The sequence below is a fragment of the Tenrec ecaudatus genome, chromosome 5 (assembly GCF_050624435.1).
Source record: "Tenrec ecaudatus isolate mTenEca1 chromosome 5, mTenEca1.hap1, whole genome shotgun sequence".
Classification (NCBI taxonomy): domain Eukaryota; kingdom Metazoa; phylum Chordata; class Mammalia; order Afrosoricida; family Tenrecidae; genus Tenrec; species Tenrec ecaudatus.
Window position 1 is genome coordinate 122449323 of NC_134534.1, and position 27643 is coordinate 122476965.

General features: G+C 38.7%; 1 protein-coding gene and 1 pseudogene across 1 annotated transcript in view; one reads left to right on the forward strand and one right to left on the reverse strand.

Annotated features, from left to right (window-relative positions):
• The window catches only part of CNTN6 (contactin 6), a 272495-nt gene that overhangs the window by 186786 nt on the left and 58066 nt on the right, over nt 1–27643 (reverse strand). Inside the window, 1 exon segment of the mRNA XM_075550875.1 lies at nt 9217–9312. Coding sequence (XP_075406990.1) covers nt 9217–9312 — 96 coding nt within the window.
• LOC142448931 (programmed cell death protein 5 pseudogene) lies at nt 21816–22402 on the forward strand (annotated as a pseudogene).

Consider the following 27643-nt stretch of genomic DNA (forward strand, 5'->3'; position numbering starts at 1 on the left):
GTCATTTAAAAGATTTGGAAGAAGGAGATTAAAGAAGCTATAAGAGGCGCTATAACTTTCTCTGGAACACAGAATAAAGTTAATGGAAAAAGCCTTTCAAAAATATAATTGAACTGAACATTTGTCCCAAACAACTGTCACCTATGTACCATCTTAATCTTACCCTCCCAATAACTTGATCAGAGGACCCAGCACGCTGTCCTAAGTTTCTGATCTCCAGAACTGTGAGCTAATAAATGAGTGTCATTTTAAGCTGCTAAATTTACAGTTTTTACTTTCACAGGTACTACATAGAGGTTTAAATAGTTTCACCTATCGATGGTGAGTCAATTCCAACCCATAGTGACCATGGAGGATGGGATAAAGCTGACACATAGGTTTTCCAAGACTATAAATCTGTACAGAAGCATACAGCACATCTTTCTTCCCTGAAAGGGCTAATGGCTTTTATCTGTAAAATTTTCCATTGGCAGCAGAACAGTTTAACTACTGTAGTATCAGGGCTCCTACAAGTAATTTAGATGTAAAACAAGGACCAATTATAGGCAAATATGGGAAAAGGTATATTTTCAAAGCTTCACCCCTGCTAAGATGCTGTCAAATAACATAGTTTTGAATGTTGTCAAGCCTGTTCTTCGTTCTTAAAGTCTTCCTTGCATAATTCATATTCACAAGACGACGAGTCAGGGGAAAAGGGAAAATACAAGTTGTTTCACATGAACCAAATAAAGATACTTTGGGAGCTGTGATGAAAGAGGTAAAGAATGCTGAAACTGGTAGACAGGTCAAGTTTAAGTATTAAACAAAATGCATTCGGTCTTCAGTTAAAAAAAATTCTGAACTGGAATCTTAAGAATTTAACAAAGTGCCTATCCATGACAACCATTCTATAATTTGCACAGCCACTGTGGAAAGCAATCTGGCGATACTTAAAGAAAATGAAAATTGATCTACCTTATGACCCAGTCATCCCTCTACTGGGCATATACCTGGTGGAAGCAGCAAATAAAACATGACCAGTCATCTGCTCTCCAAAGATTATTGCAGCACAATTCACTATCGCAAAGACTTTGAAACAGCCTAAGTTTTCATCGATAGATGAGTGGATCAGTAAACTCTGGCACATACACAAAATGGAGTACTATGCAGCACTGAAAAGCACAGATGATCACATGAAATATGTCATTTCATGGGAAGAGCTGGAAGGAATCATGTTAAGCGAGGTAAGCCAAACTCAAAAGGACAGGTATAACATGAGGCCCCTGAGGTAAGTACAATCAGCATGCCAGGAATAGAAGAATAAACACCTATCTCACAATAAATGGGTGGAAGCATAGATAGTTGGATGGAGGGCAGTCCACATCTAGGGAGGTACATGAGAGCCCAAAATAAAGAAGGGAAAGTGGGATCGGTGGAGGGAGAAGTGGGGTGGGGAGAAAACGAGTGGATGGCATGGGGGGAACAGGGCACTAGCCTACTCGGAGGAGAGTATTGGTTGTGTCCCCACAGAACTGGAACATGCATATGAACCCGACCATGACACGCCAAACCAGGAGGGCAACGTAAAGCATGGAGGATTACACCAAGAGACCTGACCATATGCCGGCCCCAACCAGAGTTAGCCCGAACCCCATCATCGAAGGGAATACCACAGAAAATGAAAATAGATCGTCTGGTGTGGGAAAGGAACTGACCTACCACACCACACCCAGAAGGAAGCTGAAGCACAGGAAGGAGGAAGAACGGAGCAGAGCACACCTGGGACCACTAATCTGAGAATGACAGCCCAGCTTGGAGGGCCCAATGTACAGAGAGCACTATATAGCCCGCCCCATAGTAAGATGTGACATCCCTCACTGACCCATGGCCCTACATGGGACAGCACCTGAGACACAGTGGGGGGGATGTGTGACTGAACTGACCCCATCACACTGAGGAAAAACACTGGGGGCGTGAAATGAAGCAGCGGGGGAAGCAGAGCAAGGAGGCCCCGAGGGACTATAAAGGATAGACTTTACATTGGTGCATATAGGAGCTGGAGGCACAGGGAATCCAGGGTGGATGATAACTTCAGGACCAGGGGTGTGAGGGGCAATACTGGGAGAGTAGAGGGTGAGTGGATTGTAAAGGGGGAACCGATTACAAGGATCCACATGTGACCTCCTCCCTGGGAGACGGACAACAGAGAAGGGGGTCAAGGGAGACTCCAGATAGGGCAAGATATGACAAAATAATAATCTATAAATTATCAAGGGCTCATGAGGAAGGGCAGAGCGGGGAGGGGAAAAAAAAGAGGACCCGATGCAAAGGGTTTAAGTGGATAGCAAATGCTTTGAAAATGATTAGGGCAAAGAATGTACAGATGTGCTTTATACAATTGATGTATGTATATGTATGGATTATGAAAAGAGTTGTATGAGCGCCTAATAAAATGTTAAAAAAACTAAATAACAAAAAAAGGGAGGGACTTTGGGGCCAGGACATGCCACCCCATCAGACTTGTCCAGAAAACACTCCAAAAGGTCAACAAACAGTCCCTGAACTACTAACAGGCTTTTTTTGTTTGTTTGTTTGTTTTGCGGTCTCTTTGTTTTGTTTTTCTTTTGTTCTCTTCTCTTAAATTTTGTATGTCAGTAGCTTTTTAGTTTGTTAGCTTGTCGGTGTTGCTGTCATGATGCCATGTTCTTATGTGCCACTTTGGTGCTCTCAAAACTAACCGCATTTTTATGCACATATTACTATATTGCAGGTCCACCTAGGCTGAACAAACAATATGAGAAGAAAATAATGGGACCAACAGTCCCAGAGGGACATGAGAGTGTGGGAGGGAGGGGTAAGGAGGAGGTGTTGGCCAACCCAGGGACAAGGGAACAATGAGTGGTTAAAAACCAGTGGAGGGAGGGATGGGAGGACTGGTAGGGAGTGACCAAGGGCAAGGTAACTGAGATGAATTACTGAAACCAGAATGAGGGCTGCACATGGAAGTGGGACAGGAGGAAAGCATAAGGAAATAGAGGAAAGGAGTAGGAGGCAAAGAGCATAGAGAGAAGCATAAATACAGACATGTACATTTGTAAATATATTTATGATTTTATGATTGAGGGGAAAATAGACCTATGTGCATATATTTATAAGTTTAGCAGTAGGGTAGCAGGTGGACATTGGGCCTCCTCATGCACATTCCCTCAATACAAGAGCACCTTTCTCAGCTAAATGGTCATTTCATGATACCCACCGTGCCAACATGATCACTGAAGACAGACGTGTGCATAAGCCAGCGTGGTGAAGAAAGCCGATGGTGCCCAGCTATCAAAAGATATAGTGTCTGGGGTCTTAAAGGCTTGAAGGCAAACAAGTGGCCATCTAGTTCGGAAGCAACAAAGCCCACAGAGCCTAAGTGAACATGAGGTGTTGAAGGGATCAGGTAGCAGACACCAAAGAACAAAAACCACCATTGTGTGATCCCCTTCCCCACATAAAGGCTGAAGACGAATGTGTGCATAAATAAGTGTGGTGAAGAAAGCTGATGGTGCCTGGCTATCAAGAACTATAGTGTCTGGGGTCTTAAAGGCTTGAAAGTAAACAAGCGGCCATCTAACCCAGAAGCAACAAAGCCCACACAGAAGCAGCACACCAACATGTGTAATCATGAAGGACAGAGGGGACCAGGTTTCAAGCACCAAAATCACATCACCGTGAATGAGGGGGAGTGTGTGATGGGGACCCAATGCCCATCTGTAGACAACTGGACATCCCTTACAGAGGGGTCGTGGGGAGGAGATGAGTCACTCAGGGTTCAGTGTAGCAATAATGAAACTCACAACCTTCCTCTAGTTGTTAAACGCTTCCTCCCCTCCCAACTATCATGATCCCAATTCTACCTTGCAAACCTGGTTAGACCAGAGGATGCACAGTGGTACAGGTGGGATCTGGAAACACAGGGAATCTAGGACCAAGGATGTACCCCTCAGGACCAAGGATGAGACTGGTGATACTGGGAGGGAAGTGGGGGTAGAAAGGGGTAAACGGTCTTGGGGATGTACATATAACCTCCTCTCTGGGTGATGGGCAATGGGAAAGTGGGTGAAGGGAGATGCTGGGAAGTGTACGATAAGGAAAAATAATAATTTATAAATTATTAAGGGTTCATGAGGGAGGCATGAGCAGGGAGGAGAGGGGAAGGGAAAAAAGGAATATTAGGAGCTGATTCCAGGAACCCAAGCAGAAGGCAAACTTGGAGAGTGATGAGGGCAACGAATGGTTAAATGTGCTTTACACAGTTGATGTATGTATGGACTGTGATAAGAGTTGTATGAGCCTCAATAAAATGATTTAAAAGAAAATTCTGAACTGGAATCTTACATTTATTTTGCAAACTGAAGATGTACTTATTTAAATTATCTAATTCTGTTTTCTTCTGTTAAAAAGAAGTATTTTCAGTAGTATTCTGAATTCTTAATATTGTGAGAATAATAAATAGGAAGTATTTAACAAAGTGCCTGTCCATGAAACTATTCTATAATTCAAAGCTATTATTATTATTATTATTATTATGTTTCCCTCTAAATAATTGAACATTATTTATCCAATTAGATCAAAGAATGTCTGTAGCCATCCCCTTTATGCCATTCTTGATCATCAAGATATGTAATGAGACAAAAACTGTCACCTTGTGATTCTTGGGTGGAGTCAATATTGACAAACAACCTTGGGCTTAAACTAAAACAATATAATTTGGTTTCAGTCACGTTAGCCATAGAGACTAATTATTCATTTATAATTTTTTAATTGCAATATCTTTTGGCTTTTTATATTTGAGGTATACTATTCTGCAATTAATTCTAGTGGTAGAATTACAATGAGATCTTTCTATGTTTTGAAAGATCAAAACCACTTTACTGTGGGTAGGTGGCCTGGCTGCTTTCTGCTTTTGTTGTTATTTCTGACATCTGTGACTGGCTCATTTAAAAATATTTTTCATTTATGTTATCTGTGAGAAGAGTAACTAAAGTTGAAAACATTCTTCAGTTCTGTCAAGAATCTTTGACCAATGTCAGAACATAAAATGACACAGACTGACAGTCAAAACAGAAAACATTTTGCTTATCTTGTCATCTTATAGAACTAGAAATTATTTTCCTATGATTTAAAAATAACCACCATCAAAAAGCTTGGACAATTTTCTGGGTGCTCTGGAGCAATATTTGTGACAGATAAGGTTATATCTCCACTTGGCTTATGTCATAGTTCTCTCCCATGGTGTGATCTAATATTACATAAGCATCTTCATGATGAGATCTGCTGTGAAAAGCTTGTTTGGTGCAGGGGATGGGGGGGGGGGTAATGACCTGCTTCCAATATAAAAGGGGTTACCACTGCATAAAAATGAATTTTTTAAGTTTTTTTGTGTACTTTTTAAAATAAAACACCCTTATCACCTTCAAAGTACTCTTCATTACACTTAATACATTTGTGAAATCTGTGATTCCACTCTTGGAAACATTTTTTCAAACTCATCAGTTTGGAGAGCTGATAGCACCTCCTTCATTTTTTTCTTCACCTCTTCCATGTCATCAAATTGCTGTCCTTTCATGTCCCCCTCCATTCATAGAAACAAAAAGAAGTCACATGGAGTGATATCAGGTGACTTAGATGGGTGAGGAGTAAGAGAGGCATACTGTTTTGCCAAAAATTGGCACACTTGAGATGGCTGTGTGAGCAGGTGCATTGTTGTGTTGGCAAAACCAGGCCCTTGTCTTCCTCAGATCAGGTCTTTGTTGCCACACACTGTTACTCTATCTTTTCAGAACCTCTAAATAGCAAGCTGGATTAATAGTCTGACCTGGTGAAATGAACTCCAAATGCACTACAAGTTGACATTTTTGCTAGTTTGGGAAGAAGATGAATGTTCATAATGAGGTTTGTCATCAATCAACATTTCACCTTTTGTGAAATGAGAAGACCACCCATATACTTGAGATTTCCCCATAGCGCTGTCCTTGTGAGCTGTGTTCAACATCACAACACTTTCTGTGGCATTTTTCCCAAGCAAGAAACAAAATTTCACAGCCACATGCAGTTCTCTTAAAATAGACATCACAAAAAGAGAGTTTGAATGAAACAGCTTTTACGAAAAAATGCACTATGACCAGAGAGAAACTTTCGATGCGATACCACTAAGTCAATTTCCTCAGAACAAGTTGCAGGATGCTTGATAGCAGGGGAAATACGTGTGACGAAAGTTCTGCCCAGTGGAGTTTTTACGCGGGTTTTTTTTTTTTTTGAGTGGTACTCCTTTTATATTGGTGTTCTGGCAAACCTTTCTTCATTTGTACAGAAATTGGATTTGATCCTACATCTGGATCATCATCATCTCATTGTTTGGATTATACCCAGCTGCCTTTCATGTTGTCAAGCACTCTCAGGATTCATTAGATTCCACTGCAGCCTACCATCTTATCTGTCAACTAGAATCTGTCTGCTTCCACAGCTAGAAGCCTGCTATGACTTGCAGATCCTGGATTTGCAAGCTCCTATAACATATGACATAGAAGAAGCCCCCACTGATTTGGAGCTTCCCCACTTCTAGAATTGTGTGGACCATTTCTTTGAGATCATTGTTTCTATATAGGTACATATAAAAACTTAACTGGTTTTGATTCAATAGGGAACTCAGACTAAGACAATATTTTATCTCAGGACAGCATTAAATCTTTGTAAATCTAACCTAGTAGTATAGGTAGCCATGATGCCATATTAATCTTTAAAACTAATAATATTTGAGGTAGTTAGCTTATTGTTCCAATCTGGACAATAAACACATGTAGGGTTAATTGAAGGGTGAAGGGATAAATGACTCGGTGAGCCTCACCTTTTGAGTTCTCCGGTCTCTTGCTTTCTGATGGTCAGACCAGGGTGCATCTGCCTTGGCCAGTTCCCTGATTTAGCTGGCAAGGCTCACTTCCTACAAGACATCCCTGAAGAGAAGCCACATGGACCTACCCCGATGCAGCCCTGGGTGCTGGAGAAGCCTTGTGGAGACCCCTGACAGCGCTGAGATGCTTACAGATTCACTGAGTCAACTTCCCTTCCGCAGTCAGCATTATAGTGTGTGCTTTATGAGATGGAGAAGGACTTTGTGGATCGGCATCAGTCATATGGGTTACTGTTGGACCTGTGGGCTTAGGCCGCACTGGGTTGGGATGTTTTCTTGATATGCACTTACCCTTTATATAAAACTCTCTCTTATACATGAATTTCTATGGATTTGTTTCTCTAAGTACCCAGACTAATACAATATTGAATGAAATATTTCTTAATTATACTTTCCATTCATTTCATTATCAGAATTTCATGAAATTGAGTCCAAAATGAAAATAATGATGGAAAATTTTCTCCTGCTTTTAAAGTCTCAGAAACTTGTTTCGGTTTCTCATTGGGAAAAACTGCTTGTCATTTACTTTTAAACATCTGACTATCTGCTTTCCAAAAGGTTTCAGCTCAGAATTAAAGCTGATTTTAAGAGAGACTTGCATTGTCAGTGGCTCAAATCCATCAGGTTCTATTCAAGAGAAAAGAGAAAATATCTGCTCTCATGATGATTTACTCTCTCAATATCTTTCATTGGGTGACTATGATTCATAATAAACTAGACTCCCCACCGTTTGGATTTTTTTCTTTTTCTTCTTTTGGTTAAAGGACGTAGGTTATGCTAACCAGTCTTCCTGAGATTACATTTTGGCTCGATTTCCTACTACCTGTAGGAGCATCAAGTTTTTCTGCCTTATTTTTCTCACTTGTCCAATTATAATTATATTATAGTAGCATCTCCCTCGTGGGGTTGCCTTAAGGATTCCAGATAATTCATGTAAATTATTTACTCTTCTATTCTGTAACTATTCATTATTATCATTATACTTCGATAAATATACTTAGTGAAATATTGAATTGTACCAAATCAATTAACCCATGAATATTGCCTCCTTCAAGAATGGATTCAAAGATTCATTGCTGTGGAGAAGCATAGCCCAATATTATCAAATCATCTAAAATTTAAGAAAATGTAACTCCAAGAGGGATTACGTTCCTTACAACAGATTCCTTCATGGGCCAAATCGAATTCTTGATTTCCATCATTTTAGTAGATACGCTGATTCAATGCCATCTGGAATTTGCTTCAAATAAATAAATAATTCTCTTTCTATTTCAATAGTTCCTATGCAGTTGCCAAGGGAGATAATGAAATTTACTTTCCCAAAGAGCCCCCAAATGCAAATTAACTCACAGCCTTAGCTTTCTTATTTAAGACAAAAGGACTAGACTCTTTATAAGCCAATATTTTTCAGCTCATTTACCATTTTCAACAGTGTTATCTGAGAGATATTTATAGATATATCAACTTTATAGATGAAACAATTGAGTCCAAAAGGGGTTCAGTAGATTGCTCTGTGTCATCTAACATATACGGCCCAATATCAGATTCTGGCAAGAGTCAGTTTCATGATTAAACTTCAATATTCAGGGTGTGTATAGACAGACAACACTTCCTCAAGAAAATATTTGCTTAATTATTTTTGAATAAATATGTTAAATAAAATATTTGCATAGAGGACTGTTTTGATGCCATAAGAACCTGGTGTGTTTTCACAGATTGTCTCTCCTAATTTGGGGCAGTCTTTGGCATTTCTTGGCTTCTAAATCCTGGTACAGTGGGTTATATGTTGGGTTGCTAACCACAAGTTCAGCACTTTGAACCTACCAGCTGCTGTGTGGGCAAAAAGTGAAACTGTCCATAGAAGCCCAGGTGGTGCAGTGGACTACATATCAGGCTACTAACCACAAAGTCAGCAGTTCAAAGCCATTAGCCACTCCACTTGAGGAAGATGAGACTTTCTACTATGAATAGGGATTGATTCCATGGCAATAACTTTGAGTTTGGGGTTTTGGTTTGTTTGCTTTTTTGCCACTGGATAAATATGAACCCAAATCAGGAGTTCTACTGTGTCATGCAGGGTCACTATGAGTTGGAATATATTCAATGGCAGTGGTTTGTATCTCAGTAACTTAATTGACAACATCTTCACAGGTCCTATTTACAAACCAGGTCAGTTTCTCAAGTACTGGTCCTTAACATATATTGTTAGGAGATACAATTTAATCCATCAGAGTCTCCATATGATAGCCTCAGTAGTATGATCACATTTACCCCCACAATACCTCCAACATGCGGTGGTGGACCACAGAGAAGCACCACACCTTGACCTTCTCGGACTGACACAGTACTTCGTGTTTTGGTTTCAAATTCTTCAATATCTATAAGGGAAGGGAAAAAACAAACAAAACAAGTTTAGAACATTCTTTTTTTCTAAAATAAACTTTACAAAGAAAAAACTTATTGGACTTTTTTTGACTAAGTATAATAGATATTCATAAGATGACTAGATTTAATCGAACAGCAATGTATCTACCCTATTACCTCTCAACATTTTTTGATGTTTTTCTTGCTCTTAAAATATAATTAAGCAGAATATGTGATGGATTTATTGTTGGTATTGTTTGTTTATTTTTGTTCTTCTAGGAAACCTGTGGTACAATGGGTAGGGAGAAATGACGGCAGTTCAGGGAAGACGTGGTTTCAAAGCTGGGTATAGAAAAAGCTAGCATGTTCCATTATTGGCTGCTCTTTGGTGTGTCGTATGTGGCTAATTCCTCGGAAGCAGACAACTCATTCCATCTTTGTCGTCTGTTCTAAGTCTGGAAGCTCTGCTGAAACCTGTTCATTTTGGGTGACCCTGCTGGTGTTTGAAATAAGAGAGACAGCTTCCTGAATCACAGCCACACAGAGACACCACAGCATGACAATGGGACAGACACACCGTGATAAATGAACAAAAGGTTAAAGTTGTCAGGGATTTCATCTTTCTTGGATCCACAGTCAATGCTCATGGATGCAGTTGTCAAGAGATCAAATGGAACATTCCATTAGGGAAATCTGCTGGACAAGAATTCTTTAAAGTATTGTATAGCAAGGATGTTACTTTGAGGATTAAGATGCACCTGACCATGGTATTTTCTTTATGACTTTTTTGTAAGTCCATTGGCCATCGTATTTTCAATCCCCTCATATCCATGTGAGAGTTGGACATTGAATAAGAAACACTGCAGAAAAATTATGCATTTGATTTATGGGGCTGATGAAGAATATTGAAAGTACTGTAGACCCCAAGAAGCAACAAATCTGTCTTTGAGGAATTTTAACCAGGGAGCTCCTTAGAAGCAACGGTGTTACTTCATCTATCCAACTTCGGATATGCTGTCAGGAGTGACCATTCCTTGGAGAATGACACCAAACTTGGTTAAGCATAGGGACAATTAAAAAGAGGAAGGCCCCTGACCAGGTCGATTGGCATGGTGGCTGCAGCAATGACCTTAAATATAACAACAACTGTGAGGATGGCACAGGGCTGGACGGTGGTTAGGGCTTTTTGTTGGGTCACTATGAGTCAGAACTGACTCAACTGCATTAACGATAACAACTTTGGTGTGTCTATGGAGTCTGTGAAAAGTTACAGAGGAAAGGTTTGAGATGAGGAATCCTATTGGACTGAACCAATGCAATAAAATGGTTTCCCCGGCCCCCTTTCTTTCTTGCTCTTGATCCTTTCCTGCACATAAAAATTTTATGATTGTATATGAAATGCAATTTTCTGCAACATAGAAGAGGCATAGAGATTTAGAGTTGAAAGAATGTACCAGCTATTTGTTGACACTGAAGATATATTGGTAAATAAAACAGGCATGTTCCCTTCCCTTATTGAACATAGTATCTTATGAAAAAATCAAACAAACTTCGAAGACTGTTTAAAAACAATATATATTATATATAACACATATTAATATATATAATAAAAATTGTTATAGTGTCCTAGAGTGGAGACTGTTATTTGTCTGCCCAAAGTTATTCTCCATTCCTCCTTTTTAGCACCTGTATAGCTTAAGCAAGGACACTAACCATTAAACACACTTCTCATATTCATTCACAATGGCATGCAAAAATAATGAGTACAATTTCCATCACTTATATTCGAAAAGAATGATTTGTAATGTCTAATGTTGCCATTTCGTCATATCCACCAAAGTTAGAATGCCAATGACAAAAGAGATCGGGGAGCTAATTGTTGAAGATTAAGGAACCACCAATTATTTGGGCGCTGAAATGACTGCCTGGAACAAACATACTGTTGATCTGGTACACCAACTCTACACCCTTACATAGAAACCCAGATCCAAACCTAAGAAGTCAATTGTGACATGTGGTGACCCCAGGTGCTATGGAGCAGCACTGCTGGGGTTTTGATGGTAGCCATTAGCAGTTCACAAGAACGCTCTTCCATGGTCACTCAGAATGAGTTTCTACCATCAACCTGTAGTTTGGTCGTCTATTGGCAAACTACTTCACCCAGGGACCAGATAATTAAATAGAGATAAATGCATTTTAATCTTGTTTAAAGTACTGCATCGGGGGTTTTCTTTTTTTTTAATTTATTTTTAAATATTGGGGGGTTTCTTTGTTACAGAAATTTAACAGCTTGCTCTGTCTAATGAATACTAAGATATTAAGGAGCCCTATTGGTGCAGTGGTTACTCACTGTGCTGTTACACACAATGTTGACAGTTCTGACCCACCAGCCAGTGTACTAGTAACTTGTAAACAGGTTACAGTTTCAGAAGCCCACAGGGGCAGTTCTGCTCTGTCCTATGGGGTTGCTATGAGTCTGCATCTACTCATGTCTGTGAGTATTAATGGATATTAGAGACTCCTAGTGTTATTCTGGGTTATATATTGAACTAAACTGAAGGGCCAGCATTTGAACTCACCAGGCACTCCATGGGAAAAAAATAAGGTAGTAAAGATTAAAAGCCCTGAAAACCCTACTTTGTTCCGCAGTGTTGCTACAGGTTGGCAGCAATGAGAATGGTTTTGTTGTTATGTGGGTTGTTTTCTCTCTTTTTTGGTCTTGTTTTTTTTCTTTTGTTGTTGTTGTTGCAATTTTAAATGAGTATTGTGAAGGGAAAGAAATGAATATGTGTATGATATATGTGAGGCAGCCATACAAGAGTAAGGTGGAGCAAGAGAGGTATTCTTTGCAGGGAAAAAGCTGGTCACCCACATGGATTAAACCTCTGGGGAATTCCCTCGGTCCATAGTCCAGGGATTTGAATCGCCTTGCTATCAGACGCAGAGCATTGTAAAGTTGAATATGAGAGAAGCAATTAGGCTAACATGTAACACTTTACCATTTGATCTCTTCCAGTGGTTCTCAACCTTCCTAAAGCTGTAACCCTTTAATACAGTTCCTCATGTTGTGGTGAACCCCAAACCATAAAATTATTTTCATTGCTACTTTAAACTAAGTTTTCTACTGTTATGAATTAGGCCACCCCCAAAGGGGTCATGATCCACAGGTTGCGAACCCCTGCCTTAAACCCATTTTAAAGTTGTTTCAGTTTTGGATATTTTTTGCTTTCTTCTAAATTAAGATTTTTCGCTATTTTATTTTGTCATGGCTGATTTTATTTGTTTGTTTGCTTCTTGTTTTATGATTTCTGTATATGAAATCCAAGATAGATAAATTTATATAGACAGTAGCTGGATTAATAATTACCTAGGAACATGGTAGGGAAGGTTGGAGGGAAATGGGGAGCTAACAACAATGAATACTTATGGGATTATAAAGAGACTTTTCCCCAGCTTTGTCGCCCCCAAGGATATGCCTAAAATCAGAGGCTGGTTGTCAGCACATGGTGGGAGGTCAGATGCTTAGACTAGCATCTGGTCCCACCACAGGTAGGGCCCACACCCTGCTGTATGGACTACTTCTCCCTAAAGGCTTGAGGCCATCAGTTAGGTCCCTTTGGTGGGGTTCACACCCTCCTGATAATGGTTTCTATAGTGAGCCAGAGAACTGGTCAAACTGGCTCAGTAGCACACAAAATTAAGCTGCCTTCCTGAATCTAGGATTTTCCCATCTTGTCACATGTGTACCCTTAATCCATCCCCTTCCTATAGCATGTGTCCCCCAAGGGTTTCCCCCTCCCATTACTGTATCACCTATAGTACAACCCCTTCCTGTGATGTATGTTTTTATCTGTAATTATGGGCTTGCATGCTCCCCAAAGATATATAAGCCTTGGCTGGCAATAAAGAGCTCTCCCTTTTTCTCCCCCAGTCCTTCTCCCCTGTTCCCTTTCCCATTGTCCTCCTTCCTCTTCCCCACTCTCCTGCCCTTGGGTCTCCCATCCCACATGGACCACCAAGTGGGGCTGAGGTGAGCATGCTACCATGAAATGTGTCTGACTCCATTATTTCAATCTTTCTTCTACTTCTCCTTATTCTCTGTGATTTTGTTATAATCTGTATATATATACATATATATATAATAACCATACAATTGCACCTATTGAACCCACGATTAGTTGTGGGGGGCTGGCCTTTCCCCCACAAGTACTAGAAAGAAGAAAATGATATAAATTTGGTCATGGTGATCATTTTAACTCTTCTTAAAATTATTGAACTATTGAACAGTATGATGCATACATTATATACCAATAAAACCAATTTAAAAATATAAATGTGGAAAAGCAGAAGAAATCAAGATCTTGAAATGAAGCCAGTGTTGCTAGTTAGCTAAAGCACAGCAGGCAAGGAGAAATGAGAATACAGGGGTTATCAGAAACTAATGGGATGTTATCATACACTTTATTTTACTAAATATGCAAAGAAAGTACTAGAAACCACATGAAAATACATCAACTTATTTAACTTGAAGTTAAAGAAGAATTTCAAAATAAAATTTAAAATAACTTGAAGCTGGATAGAATTTGTAATATAGCCTAAGTATTATACTAAATCTACCAAGATTGACTAGAGAAAGAGGTAATAGCATATGATTAATTTTAAGTCATATTGATAATGATATTTAATATCATCAAAGGGAGAAAAACTTATTTATTAAAACAGGCATAGATGAAATTATATAATCATCTGTAGAACAAATAAAAAAGTTAACATTTGGTAATACAATGATGTGGCTTCAAAGGGTAGAAGTAGAGATTATAAAACTCTTTGTTTACACAAAAGGGATTCAGAAAGTGGAAAAGAGATTCCCTTCTCTTTTGGTTCTTTTCCATAAAGTCCCTCTTTAAGTCTTCTCATAGTAAGAAAGTTTAAGTAATAAAGTTAGATTAAAAAGAATATATAAGCTGCATGTATTTGTTAGATTCACTTAATGTTAACAGACTTATTAAGTTATAATCAAATTAAAAAGAACATGGTGTGATTCAGGGCTGTAAGTTCTACCCTGTCCTATGGGGTCACTGTGAATCAGAATTGAGTCATAATGGAGTCAATGGCAGTAAGTGAGAGAGAGTACTCAATCTTGATATTTCAAATGTTTATTATCCATAAAGTAAGAAATCTCAGCAAAATCAATAATTACACTATTGGGACTCTTTAGTGTTTAGATAGTATATAAAGGTATGAGTGGATTTAATATCCATGGGATTATTTCCAAGTGTTTGACACGTGTACCTTTGTGCAAAGTGAACCTGCAAATTGCCAATCTGTGTAGCTACTCCAGAGAACCATCCTACGGACACACTCTCAGGAAATATCAATTGATAGACAAAGCATCAAGTTAAGTAGAGGACTGAAAGTTATCAATTAACTAGATTGTCACATAATCACAACAAATATCAGTATTCATGAAGATGGCACAGGAAATGGTCACATAAGAACTAACACCAGCAAAGAGAACAATAGAACCAGAGGATTAAGGAAAGAAGAACTGAAATAAGGAGCATAGAAAATGATGGAGAAAATGAAATCAAGCTCAGACAGCAGAGAGGGAGGGAAGGCCACAAGAAAGACCCAAAGGGAAGAAATTAAGGGAAGAAGTACCGAAAGAAAGAAAGAAAGAAGAGAGGGGCTGTACAGTAAGGCAAGCTTCTAAATAAGACAAGGACAGGAAGGCTGATACTTTGTGTAACGTCTTTTGTTATCAGCAGAGGCCAGTCTTTGGAAAAGTACATCATGCTTAGTAAGGTAGAGGGGTAGCAAATAAAAAAAAAGTCCCTCAACAAAATGAATTGACACAGTGGCTGCAGCCATAGACTCAAATCTAAGAATGTCTGCGAGGCTGGTACGAGACTGGGTAGTCTTTCATTCTCTTGGACATGCTGTACCTTTGAGTCACAGCTAACTCAATGGCACCGAATTGTGGGGGAAGGCCAACCCCCACAACTAATCACTAGCTTGATAAGCACAATTGTAGGGTTGAGATATATAAAGATTATAATAAAGTCATAGAGAGCATAAGCGATAGAAATAATAGAGGCAGACACATTTCATGGTAGCATGCTCACCTCAGCCTCACTTTGTGGTCCACCTGGAGAGAGAGACCAGAGGGTAGGAGAGAGGGGTGGGGGGGGGGAAGGGGGAAAGGAACAGGGGTGCGAGGACAGGGAAAGGAAGGGGGAGCCTACAAGAGTTCTTTATTGCTTACCAAGGCTTATATAGCTTGGGGGGGGCGTGTATCCATGTGACAAGATGGGCAGGCCCTAGATTCATGATAATGGCCTAACTGGATGTCACTGAACAGGTTTGACCTGTTCTCTGGCTCACTATAGAAACCATTATCAGTAGGGTGTAAACCACATCTACAGGGTCCAGACTGATGGCCCTAAACCTTTAGGGAGAAGTAGCCCATGGTCCTTACCAGGGAGTGGGCCCTACCTGTGGTGGGACTAGACAGTAGTCTGGCAACTGACTGCCTTCAGGGAGGCTGTCTCTAAGCATCTGACCTCCCACCACATGCTGGCCAATAGCCTCTAATGTTTGGCATGTCTTTGGGGGATACAATGCTGGGAAAAGACTCTTTATAATGCCACACCTAATGGCAGGTGTTTGTCTGTCATTCGTTGTACTGTGGTGGCTAGCATGCAGCTATGATGCTAGATGCCATAGCATTGGTTATCCACGTACATGAAGGTTCCTCATTGCGGACGGGTTTCAGTGGTGCTTACAGAACAGAGTAGGAAAATGTAGGTGGAGGTCCATTTCTGAAAAAATAGCCACTGAAAACCTTAACAGACAGCAGTGTTGTCTGATCATGTACCAATGACGAAGCTCTTAGACTGTAAGGCCCGCAAAATGCAACTGGTGAAGGATCGCTTCCTCAAAGGAGACTCAACCTTAACAAAGTTAAGCAATGATTTCAGGACCTTTATTTGGCAGGAATAATAAGTGAACATCCAAAGTTTTTTTCGCTCTTACTGTTATTACTGAAAGGTTTCATTTTATGGTCATTACTTTTTAGTTCTCATCAAAGCTGTCTCAAAGATGTTATGAGAAACAGGATGAGGTTGTGGCGTGCACAAGCTTTGGGTTGACTTTCAATGTCACACAGCCAGTATGCTACACCCCCACTAATATCAGTTAGGTTTTAATCAGACGTCATGGTAGCACATTGTTAAAAAGACCACTGATAATTTAATATATTCTTTCTTCACTTCTACTTAAATAACATCCATTTGTAGCATAATTTTGGAACACCTTTTTTCTCAACACCTTTTATGATTACAATAGTATTTCTCTTAGCTCAGATGCAAGGAAGCCACTACTGCTCAAAGTCACAGGTCTGTTAACGATAAAAACCACCATGCTAAAGTTTGGTAGTTTGTATTCTAGTGAATAATTAAAAATATATAAGATTATTCAATTGTCTTAAGACAATTTTACGCTGTGTGTCATCTCACTTGAATATGCTATGAATAATGTATTGTTTAAAATATTCAGATATACTTTCAAATATATTTCAATATTTCAAATATAGTTCTACTAGTGTAAACATGATGTACTTCTGGTTGTTTTCAGGCTCAGACCATTGAATTAGCTAGTCATACAAATATCCAATGAATATTTTATTTCCAATATAAGATCAAGAATGCCTCTAATTTCATTTCCCATAAGAGGTCAAGAAGAACAACAGGTCACTGCTTTCTATTTTTGATCTGTTCTTCCCCCGCTGCCCCAAGAGAAACTAACTTAATGTCTAATACCTCCTGAGATGGTCTCCAATTCTATAATACTTGTTGAAATTCCTGTAAACCACAAAGATGACCTGCCCAGACTGTCCTTGTGCCCCAGGTGTGACTCCTGCAGTGCGGGTTGTTATAAAAGACACTGATTCTCAAGGCTGCGCTCATTAAGCCATTCTGATGACCGTGACTTATCGGATCCTATGGTTTTAGTGTGGTTTTGGAGGAAATATTTGGCAGGAGAATAAGCAACAACGAAGTCACACACAAGGATTCATTCCAAAGGCCAGCAGGAAGTGCCTGAGAATGACCCTTAAATGAGCTTAAAGTATTAGTGGCCCATATGTTCTCTCCTGGAGCAACCAAGGGGCAGAGGAGGGACAGGGCCCCCAAATGTACTTAAAATGAAGTCCAAGGATGAGAAGTATGATGTCATCTAATTGTTCGGAGAGTGTGTCTTTGCAGCTGTCAGAATGAATCTCAGCCTAATCAAGGAGAGAAGCTGGGCACTTGCTGCCAAGACCTGACGAACACAGTCAGAGGGCATGTCTGGCAGTGCCAATCACTAGCACAGATGGAGGCCAGTGGTTTACCAATTATTGTAGACTCAGAGGAAATCTACCTGTACTCAGGGTTCATGGACTGGAACCAGAAAGGCAGCACCAGGAAAACCTGGGAGAGAAAAATGTGTTCACCAGGAAAATGTGCATGCCTGCAGCAGAGTCTGCATAACAGTAAGTTATTAAAATCTGAATAAAAAGAAAATATAATAAGTCTCATTATTTATTTGTATTAATGTTATGATGTAAATAGCTTTAATGATTCATATGGCAAGAATAGCTACTTTTTGACAGACACTCTAAAAAGCACTTTTATTAACCCTCACAGAAACCCTATTATATAGATAACACTGTCATATAAATTTAACAGTTGAGGAAATGGAGTTCGTGGAAGACTGAACACTAACAAAGGATGCAAAGTTTTTACATGTTTAACACAGGATTCAAGGAGATAAGATAGTCTGGTTTTAGAGCTTATAAACTTAAATATCACGCATAGCTGCTTTCTAGATGTGAAATGGGGTCTACTTGGTAACTTAGTTAAAATTAAATTGGCATAAATTGGCTCTCCATGCTATGTTGTTGTTGGGTGCTGACTAGTCAGGTGAGACCCACTGCATGGTCCTGGGCCATTCTCACAAGGGTTTATCCACCTGACCCCCTTGTTGCAACCACTGCATCAATCCATCTCCCTGAGGGCCTTCCTCTTTTCCACTGCTCCCCCACTTTACGAGGCATGGTGTTCTTCTCCAGGGACCCATCTTTCCTGACAGCCTGTCTGTGCAAACTTTCTGGCCATCCTTCTGTCAAGACTGACTGGTTTACCATCTCATCAGTCCATGATATTTTCAGTATTCATTGACAGTACAATTTGAATGCATCAATTATTTTCAGTCTTCTTTATTCAATGTCCAACGTTCACATGCCTGTGAGGCAATTGCAAATGCCATGGCTTCTGTCAGGCACGCCTTAGACTTCAAATTTACACCCTAGCTTTTCAACACTCTAAAGAGGACTGGAGCAGCCAAGTGACCAAATGTAATGTATCTTTTAATCTCTTGACTGCTTTTTCAAGAGCATTGATTGTGAATTGAAGCAAGACAAAACCATTGGCAACTTCAGTCTTTACTCCATTTATTATGATGTTAGCAATTGGTCCAGTTGTGAGTATTTTGTCTTCTTTATTGAAGGCTCCTTGAAGTTGTCAAGAACTTTTCTCTGGTTTTGTCAGACACGATTCAAACCAAAATCACAGTCTGTGCCATCAAATCAATTCTGTATCATAAAGACCCTGTAAAACAGGATTAGAAATACCTCTGTGGATTCCTAAGATAGTAACCCTTTATAGTCCTAGGAAGCTTCATTTTTCTCCCGAGAATTTGCTGTTTGTTTTAAGCTGTAGACCTGGATATAAGCAGCTCCACGCATAACCCATGATGCTCTCAGGGCTCCTAGACACAACCCAAGTGATTAAAAATCAGATCACGTACATAATTATTTTGTGTGAATAGTTAATGCACCTGAGTGATAGGCTGAAAGTCAAGTCCAGCCAAAAGCAGAAGAAAATCATGGATCTATATGTATTAACTACTTTCCAGATATTTTTTCCAAGCTATTGGTCTGGGTGGCTAAAATAGGAGTAAAAGCAAGACTAAAATAGACTTGGGGTCTTTAGCAACATATAAGTTCATTTCAAACATATGGAAAAAAGTCATTCACTAAAATCCCCATGAAACATAAGTCTGCTCTAAATACATAGGATTATTGATATTCTGGGTCTAATTAATTGCATATGGACTAAAATGCTTTCTTGTTTACATCTTTCTCCCTCTCTCCCTCCCCCTTTCTCTGTTTATTTGTCCTATACCCTCCACACTATAGTCCTTATTCATAGGGAACCCCCAATCCCCCCATGTTCTTCTGCTAAAAAATTGAGTTCCTGTAAGTCAGTTTTTATACCGAAGTGTATTGATCTGTCTCCTAGTTTACCATTCTTGAAAAATAAAATTTTATTTCAAACGATGTGGTACTCTACTCCATTTATCAAACCAATCACCCACATTGTCTCTCTAACTATAACTTCATCTATTAAAAGGACATGGATCTGGTCCCATCCCTATGATGTGCCCTTAAATGTGTGACAAATAGGCTTCACACATGGCTCATCTTTTCCCTTTGAATACTTCAAAATGCTCAGTGTCCACTTTAGAGCTTCTAATTTTATAAATGAATCTCTCTTTTCCTGGCTTTTTGACAAACACTACTTCCTACTTTCCAGTCCTTTTAAAGAAGTTTCCACATTAAGTGACACTGAAATAAACAAGACGTGTGAGCCATTTCACACCACATTGATACGTCCCTGTGTGGAGATACACTTTGTTTTGGCCTAAGGCTGAAACATTCTGGAAAACAAAGTGGTGACACTACTCAACAAAGAGGAAACGGGTAAAAGAAACCAAGAATAATTCTTTAGTTCTGTATTTCTTTCCCAGAACTCCCAGATGTAATATACTTTCAAAGTAAACCATCTTTAAGTGTTACAAGGCATTACAATCAGGTTAGCATTCTGAATGCCAACCTAAAAATCTCCTTTTTCCATTTATGGGAACCATAGAGAAATAGAAAAACTGTTGCTATTCCACACTTTTTAGCCATTTTGCTTAACTTGAAGGTTTTTGTGTTGTAATGAAATTTCCAAGTCTTTTATTAAGTGCTGTACAACACAGATCTATTGCTGGAAGTGCTTAAACATCAATACCAAGAAAATGAGAAACTAGTTACCTGGCCAATTAGCTGAAAGAGATTCATATTTATGTTCATTTTAAAAAAGTGATCCATTAGAATGCAGAAATCATTAAACAATATCATTAATATGACCTGCAAGTAAAATTTTGTTGAGGATAATTAAAAAGCAATTGCAATACTACATTAATATGGACCTGCCAGAAATTCAAGCAAGATTTTGGTAAGGACATGGAGCAGAAGATATAAAAGCTGGTAGATGTTTACTGAAGAAAGAATAAGAAAAAGGTGTTTATTGCTTTTTATTGACTATGTAAAGACAGTTAACTGCTTAGACAATAACATATTTAAAAAAATCATTTTATTGGGGGCTCGTACGACTCTTATCACAATCCACATATCCATCCATTGTGTGTCAAGCACATTTGTACATCATCCTCAAAACATTTGCTTTCTACTTGAGCCCTTGGTATCAGCTTCTCATTTTTCCCCTCCTTAAAGTGTACTACACTAAAGAAATTGTAGTTTCTATCGCCTCATATACTTGTGAACACTGAACAAACAATAGGAAGAACTGAAGAATAATTGAATACTGAATTATGGTGTTGATACAAAATCTGCAAAGTATCATGGGATATCAGAATTAATAATAATAATTAATAATAAAATAACTGCTTTGGAAGAAGTACAAGAAAGTATTATAGAAGCAAGAATGAAGAGACTTCATCTCACATGCCTTGGACAACTTATTAAGTGGGACAAGTTCTGCTTAAAGACATGATATTTGATCAAGGAAAGGATGAGTGAAGAAGATGAAGACTTAATGACAAAACGTCTGCCACAGTGGGCTCAAACAGCAATGTCAGCAGGGATAATGGACCAGGTAGTGTTTGGTCTGTTGCACGTAGCATCATATTGACGCAGAAGCCAATCAAGGTCACCTAACAATGACACCAACATGCAAAGATATCTACTTAGATCCCTTTCATATTCCACTATCCTTTTAGGACTCTCCAATGTTCAGTTACAGTGTTCACGGTATTACTGTATCTGCTAGCATAACCCAGTAACCTGACATGCTCTAACATAATAAAGCACAGCACTGTTGTCAAATCCTGTAAAGCACGCAATAGCTAAATCTTGACACTGGACATACATTTGGAATGCGCATGCTCAAGTAGGAGGAAGAAGGTATTTTAAGATTTTCTGGTGTCAAATTCATTTATAATTCAAGTATCCTAGTTAAAAATCGATTCATTTTCTCTTTGGGTAGAAAAAATTAGTATAAAACTTTAAAAAATAGATGGAGAGCAAGTGAATTGCTTCCTATTCTGAGAATGATAAACTTTCAGAAAATATATATATTTTTTGGTATTTGGGGAAGAATATATTATATAAAAATGAGGAGTTGGAGGTCGGGGAGCGCCGAGTGGCTGGGCGTGCCGAGGCGCTGGGACTCGGGCGGCGGTGCCATGGCGGACGAAGGGCTCGAGGCCCTCAGGAAGCAGAGGCTGGCCGAACTGCAGGCGCAGGCGAAGCACGGGGAGCCTGGCGATGCAGCACAACAGGAAGCAAAACACAGGGAAGCAGAGATGAGAAACAGTATTTTAGCCCAAGTTCTGGATCAGTCAGCCCGGGCCAGATTAAGTAATTTGGCCCTTGTGAAGCCCGAGAAGAGTAAAACGGTAGAGAATTACCTTATACAGATGGCGAGATATGGCCAGCTCAGTGGGAAGGTATCAGAACAAGGCTTAATAGAAATTCTTGAAAAAGTCAGCCAAGAAACAGAGAAGAAAACAACAGTTAAATTCAACAGAAGAAAAGTAATGGACTCTGATGAGGATGACGATTACTGAACGGACGTGGCCAGCCTGAGCGGGACAGAGCCCTCCGAGGACGGATGGCACTTGGCAGAAGTTCTGATCTGATTACATGTTTCCTTTGTTTATAGTCTCTATGCCTTAAAAAAAAATAAACTTGTTATCTAAAAAAAAAAAAAATAAGGAGTAGGAGATGATACAATCTTTTCTAGGAGCCCAGTGTGTAGGGCTTCAAAGAAAAAGATAAAGAATATATACATAAAAGGCTTGATTGGTTTCTTATAATGTAGATGTAAGACTAGAAATTATCTTCTATAATAGACTGATTTATTTTAAAAATGATGGTAAGAAGAGTAATTAAAAAGAAGTAGTAGATATGGCTTATCTTTATGCCTGCTCATTACTGAGCCTATATAGTCCCTACAATTAAAACTAAATAAACAAAAGAGAAACAGATGAAAATGATTGAATGATGAAACTTTGATAGTGTAAGAGAGATCAAAATACCAGAGCAATTAACCAGTCCATGTGTATGGAGGTTTTGAGTATTTCTAGAAGTGAAAGAAATAATATAATTAGGCATTCAAAGATTAAACAGCCTAAAGTAATACAGTGAAAGGGTATTATTGATAGTACAAAGTGTTCAAGAGCTTAGGCTTAGGCTCAGATTGTATTTATTCAAAGTAAGCTTTCCTATGATTATTTAGGGTAAATTAATGAGCTTCTTTCTACCCCAGTTTTCTCTACTTTTAAAATGAAGCTATCATGAGTACTGACTCAGAGGATAATGGTAGAGTATCTTTAAAGCACTGATAAGGTGTTAAATGTAAAATAAATTATGTTAAGTCATTAGTTATATTATAGATAATACAACTACATCTTACCCCAAGTAATATATATATATATATATATATATATATATATATATATATATATATATATATAATGAATATGATTCAGCTCTCTATATGAGGATATAACTAGACCTAGTTCCCTGAAGGCAGAGCCTGGGACTTCCTTCTCTGCTACCCAGTGGTCACTTCATACCCTCAGTGAATAGATAAGGAAGGAAAGGAGAAAGCAAGCAAAGGAGCGGGGGTGGGGCTGGGGGGTAAAAAGGGCCTCAAGTCAGAACTTCGCAAATTTCATTCTAAGTAATGCCACATCATGTTGAATTTTATTACTGAGTAAATTTTACTAATGTGACATAAATTATTAGATACAAGATCATTGCATTTTTTAAACTCAGAAAGCTATATATCTTCAGACAGAAATTACTTCAGTACGCGGTGTTTGAACGACCAGAGAAAATATTTGTACAATTCCCTGCTTTTGTTTTTGTTGCTGTTCTGTGGGCACTAACACTTTTTCCCCCCTTTTAGTCAAAAGGTCTCTCAAGAGTTTCTTTTCAATTAGTTGTGCTTCCTGTGACTAACCAGCACGACAAACATTTGTGGAAATGAAATGAATATTTGGGGTGTCTCAGAGAGACCACATCTTCAAGTGACAAAAGGATGCAGTGTGGCATGTGGAGGTAATGTGACATCAACTGTGTGAGACAACAAAGCACATTTTCATCTTGTTGAAGATTCTGTAGCGGAAACTCTGAGTATCAGAGGAAAAATATAAAGCATTGTAAAATAAAGTGGTTCATTCCCAGTCAGTACATTTTTTATTGCCCGCTGGTGAAACATTTGAGGGCAGTAATTAAGATTTACGTAGAGGTTGAGGAGCCCCTGGGCGTTGCAAATGGCTGCTGAGCTCAGCTACCAATCAAAAATTCACTCAGAGACCCGTGGGAAGCAAGATTCAGGGACACACTTCTGAGAAGCCCACCATCAAAGGCTCTGTGGAGCACAGATCTACATTGACATCTCAGGGTCACTGGGATCCCAAATTCGCTCCATGACAACCAGTTGTATGAGAGCAATCAAAGGCCCATCCCAGGACAGGAGAAAGGCACCTCCGCCTCACCTAGGCCCACCCACCTTCCAGAAACTTTATAAAGATCAGCATATTTGATCATCACAGTGATGGAGATGTAGGTCCCATGATGTGTTTTTTTTCTCTTTTTAATAAATAATTACACTGTTCATCATGAAAGTTAAACCCCTTGTTCAAACAGACACAGTTCAGAGTGAACAGACTGGCATTTATTTTTACTTCTGACTTCACACGTATTTTCAGTTGTCCAGGAGAAAGAGAGAGAGAGAGAGAGAGAGAGAGAGAGAGACAGAGAGACAGAGAGACAGAGAGAAGGAGTAAAGTGTGTGTGTGTGTGTGTGTGTGTGTGTGTGTGTGTGTGTGAAAATAGCACCTCAGGGTACAATGTAGCAAGGATGAAAAATACAACTTTCCTCTAATTCCTAAATGCTTCCTCTTCCCCCCACCCCCACTATTATGATCCCAAATCTATCTTACAAGTCTGGCTAGACCAGAGGATGTACACTGGTACAGATAGCAACTGGAAATGCAGGGAATCCAAGGCGGATGATCCCTTCAGGACCAGTGGTGTGAGTGCCGATACCAGGAGGGTCGAGGGAGGGGGTTGGAAAGGAGAAACTGATTACAAGGATCTACGTATAACCTCCTCCCTGGGGTTGGACAACAGAACAGTGGGTGAAGGGAGACGTCAGACAGTATAAGATATGACACAATAATAATTTATAAATTATCAAGGGTTCATGAGGGAGGGGGAAAGGGAAGGGAAAACTGAGGGGCTGATACTGAGGGCTCAAGTAGAAAGCAAATGTCTTGAGAATGATGAGGGTAACAAATGTACACATGTGCTTGACACAATGGATATATGTATGGATTGTGATAAGAATTGTACGAGCCCCCAATAAAATGATTTAAAAAGAAGAATTGTACGAGCCCCAATAAAACGATTAAAAAAAAAGAAATTCCAAACCAGTTGTTGGAATTGTAACATAGTTGATGAGACAAAAGACAAGTTCAGCCAGAGGAATGTAGAACTATTACATTCGGCGGTATTGTCCTCAGTACATCTCGTCTCATGGATAAACACAGACAACTAAAGATTCGTGTCAATGTATGGCATGTGAATTAAATGCCAATAAAATTGTTACCAAAATAAAAAGATCTTCAAGACCAAAAAAAAAAAATCTAGATTCTTGCACATCTCAGGGAACATAAATTCCCATGATCATATCTGAGTCTTAAAGATTTTCCTCGCTTTCTATACTACATTTAATCCAAGAGAAAACTTGATATTTTTATAATACCAACCTCTATTGGTATTGAGTCAATTCCAATCCAAATTAGCCCATTAGACAGGTTAGATCTCCCCTCTAGTGAACCCAAAGTTGCAATCGCCACATTGCTTCCTGTGAATCAGCTGGTGGGTTTGATCTAGCCACCTTTTGTCTAACAACCAGACACTTGATTTTGGTGCCCCCAGGCCTTCATGAAAGAAAAATATGTTCACATAGCCTTTTTCATAATAAACATTAGGTAGAATTAATAAGCAATCCCAAAAGATTGTGATGCTTTTATTAAAAGTCAAGAAAATGTTTCCGCAAAGAAAAATACTATTCTTTAATGGTTATCGGGGCGGGGAGTGGGGAGAATAAGAGAGAATAACCCACTAACTAGCGGTACACACATATTAATATTAACGTGGATGAAAAAGGGGGTTATGGAAGTTTGGAAATTAGTGTAATTTAATGGAAGGAAGACACAACGTATTTCAATTAGAACAGATATTTTCTTAGAATCCTACAAAATTCTGTACGCTGACTTTCCTTTAAATTCTCTTTTATTTGCTTTTCAAAGTTACCCATCAGCAGTAAAGATCACTTCAGCTTTCTCAAAGATGTCTTATTTCCTAATATCTGTGAAACTCTACAGACCAGACTGACCAACTTCTATTGTCTATACCTCACCTATGGAATTTTTGGAATATTCATGGACTGCCTGCACCAAATTTATATATTTTCAAAGCAATGTGTTTTAACTTGTTTAAAATGAAATATTTATTATCATTTTACCTAGAAAATGATACCATTTATCACAGCAAAGAAAATTATTAAAATGTAATGAAAATTATTAAAATATTTTAATGTGATGTAAAAGTCAATTAACATTAATAGGATTTTTTGAGTGAGAACCTATTGTCATACATGGAGTACTTCAGAATAATATGGGTGACTTTATCTATTTACAATATACATTTAAAACTTAGATGAGTATCTACCTCTTTATTTTGCATGTTTAATCTTTTTTCTTTTGGTTTAGGAAAATTGGTCACTGAATGGGAAACTGGTTTATTTAGATTAGACAGTTGTTAGTAACTCATGTTGATATCAAACCAAAACTTACTACCATTGAGTGAAACCAAAACTTCCTGCCATCTAGTGAGTTGCACCTCCTAGTAGTGTCCCCTTTAAACTGCACCTGTGGTTCTCTCTCTCTGCTGGAGTAGAAAGTCCCACCTCTCTCCTGCCTCAAGCTGATAAGTATTGCTAAATCAAACTCATACTGAGATAGAAAAGTTTACGACATTTTAATTTTAAGTAAAGCTGTAATTTTCTGTAAATAGCCTTATCAAAAATGTTGTTTGGCCCTTGGCCTAAGGAAGACATTGTATACTTAACACATTTTGAAACCACTGTAAATGAAAACAAAATGAAACACCCAACAAAACCAGAAATAACAAACACTAAGTACCATTATTTATCATAAAGAGAAGAAAGCTGAAAAAAGTAATGAGCAATTTTTAAAATTAAAACATACCTTTGCATATCATCTCACTGTAGAGTCCACACAATACATGCCCTGCATTTTAGTAAGAGTTCCTGTTTGCTTCCCAGACTTACTATAAATAATAACAGAGACAATAGAAGTGATTATTCTTCGGGGAAAAAGGAATTTTATCTAGAACTAAACTCTCTCTTTGTCTATTAAGATGAACTCAATGTCAAGGTCAAGGGAAGGCAATTCCTTAGGTTTGAGACAGAGAAGGCTGCCAAGGAAATGAAGGTTGCAGCTGATACCACCCACCTTGCTTTGTTCATAGTAAAAAAAAATTGATGAAAAAACAACAGTGTTTAGAAACAACCAGAAAGTCACTCACAGATAGTTTAAGTTTCTGATCACTGAAGTCAGTAGGCTGAAAAAGCTGGAAGTACAGATCTTACGTCTATGGGTAATCTTGGGGGGAAAAGACTCTCATTTCACATTCTTGGAATATTGAATGTACTGTTGACTTCCAGAACAAATGAATCTGTCTTGGAGAAAGTATAGGCAGAATGGGACTTAGAAGTGAGGATGTTACATATTTTGGACATATTCTCAAGAAAGACCAGTAATTGGATAAGAAACATGCTCAGTAAAGTAGAGGTTCAACAAAAAAAGAGAAAGACCCAGGACAAGATGAATTAACATTGTGGCTGCAACAATGGA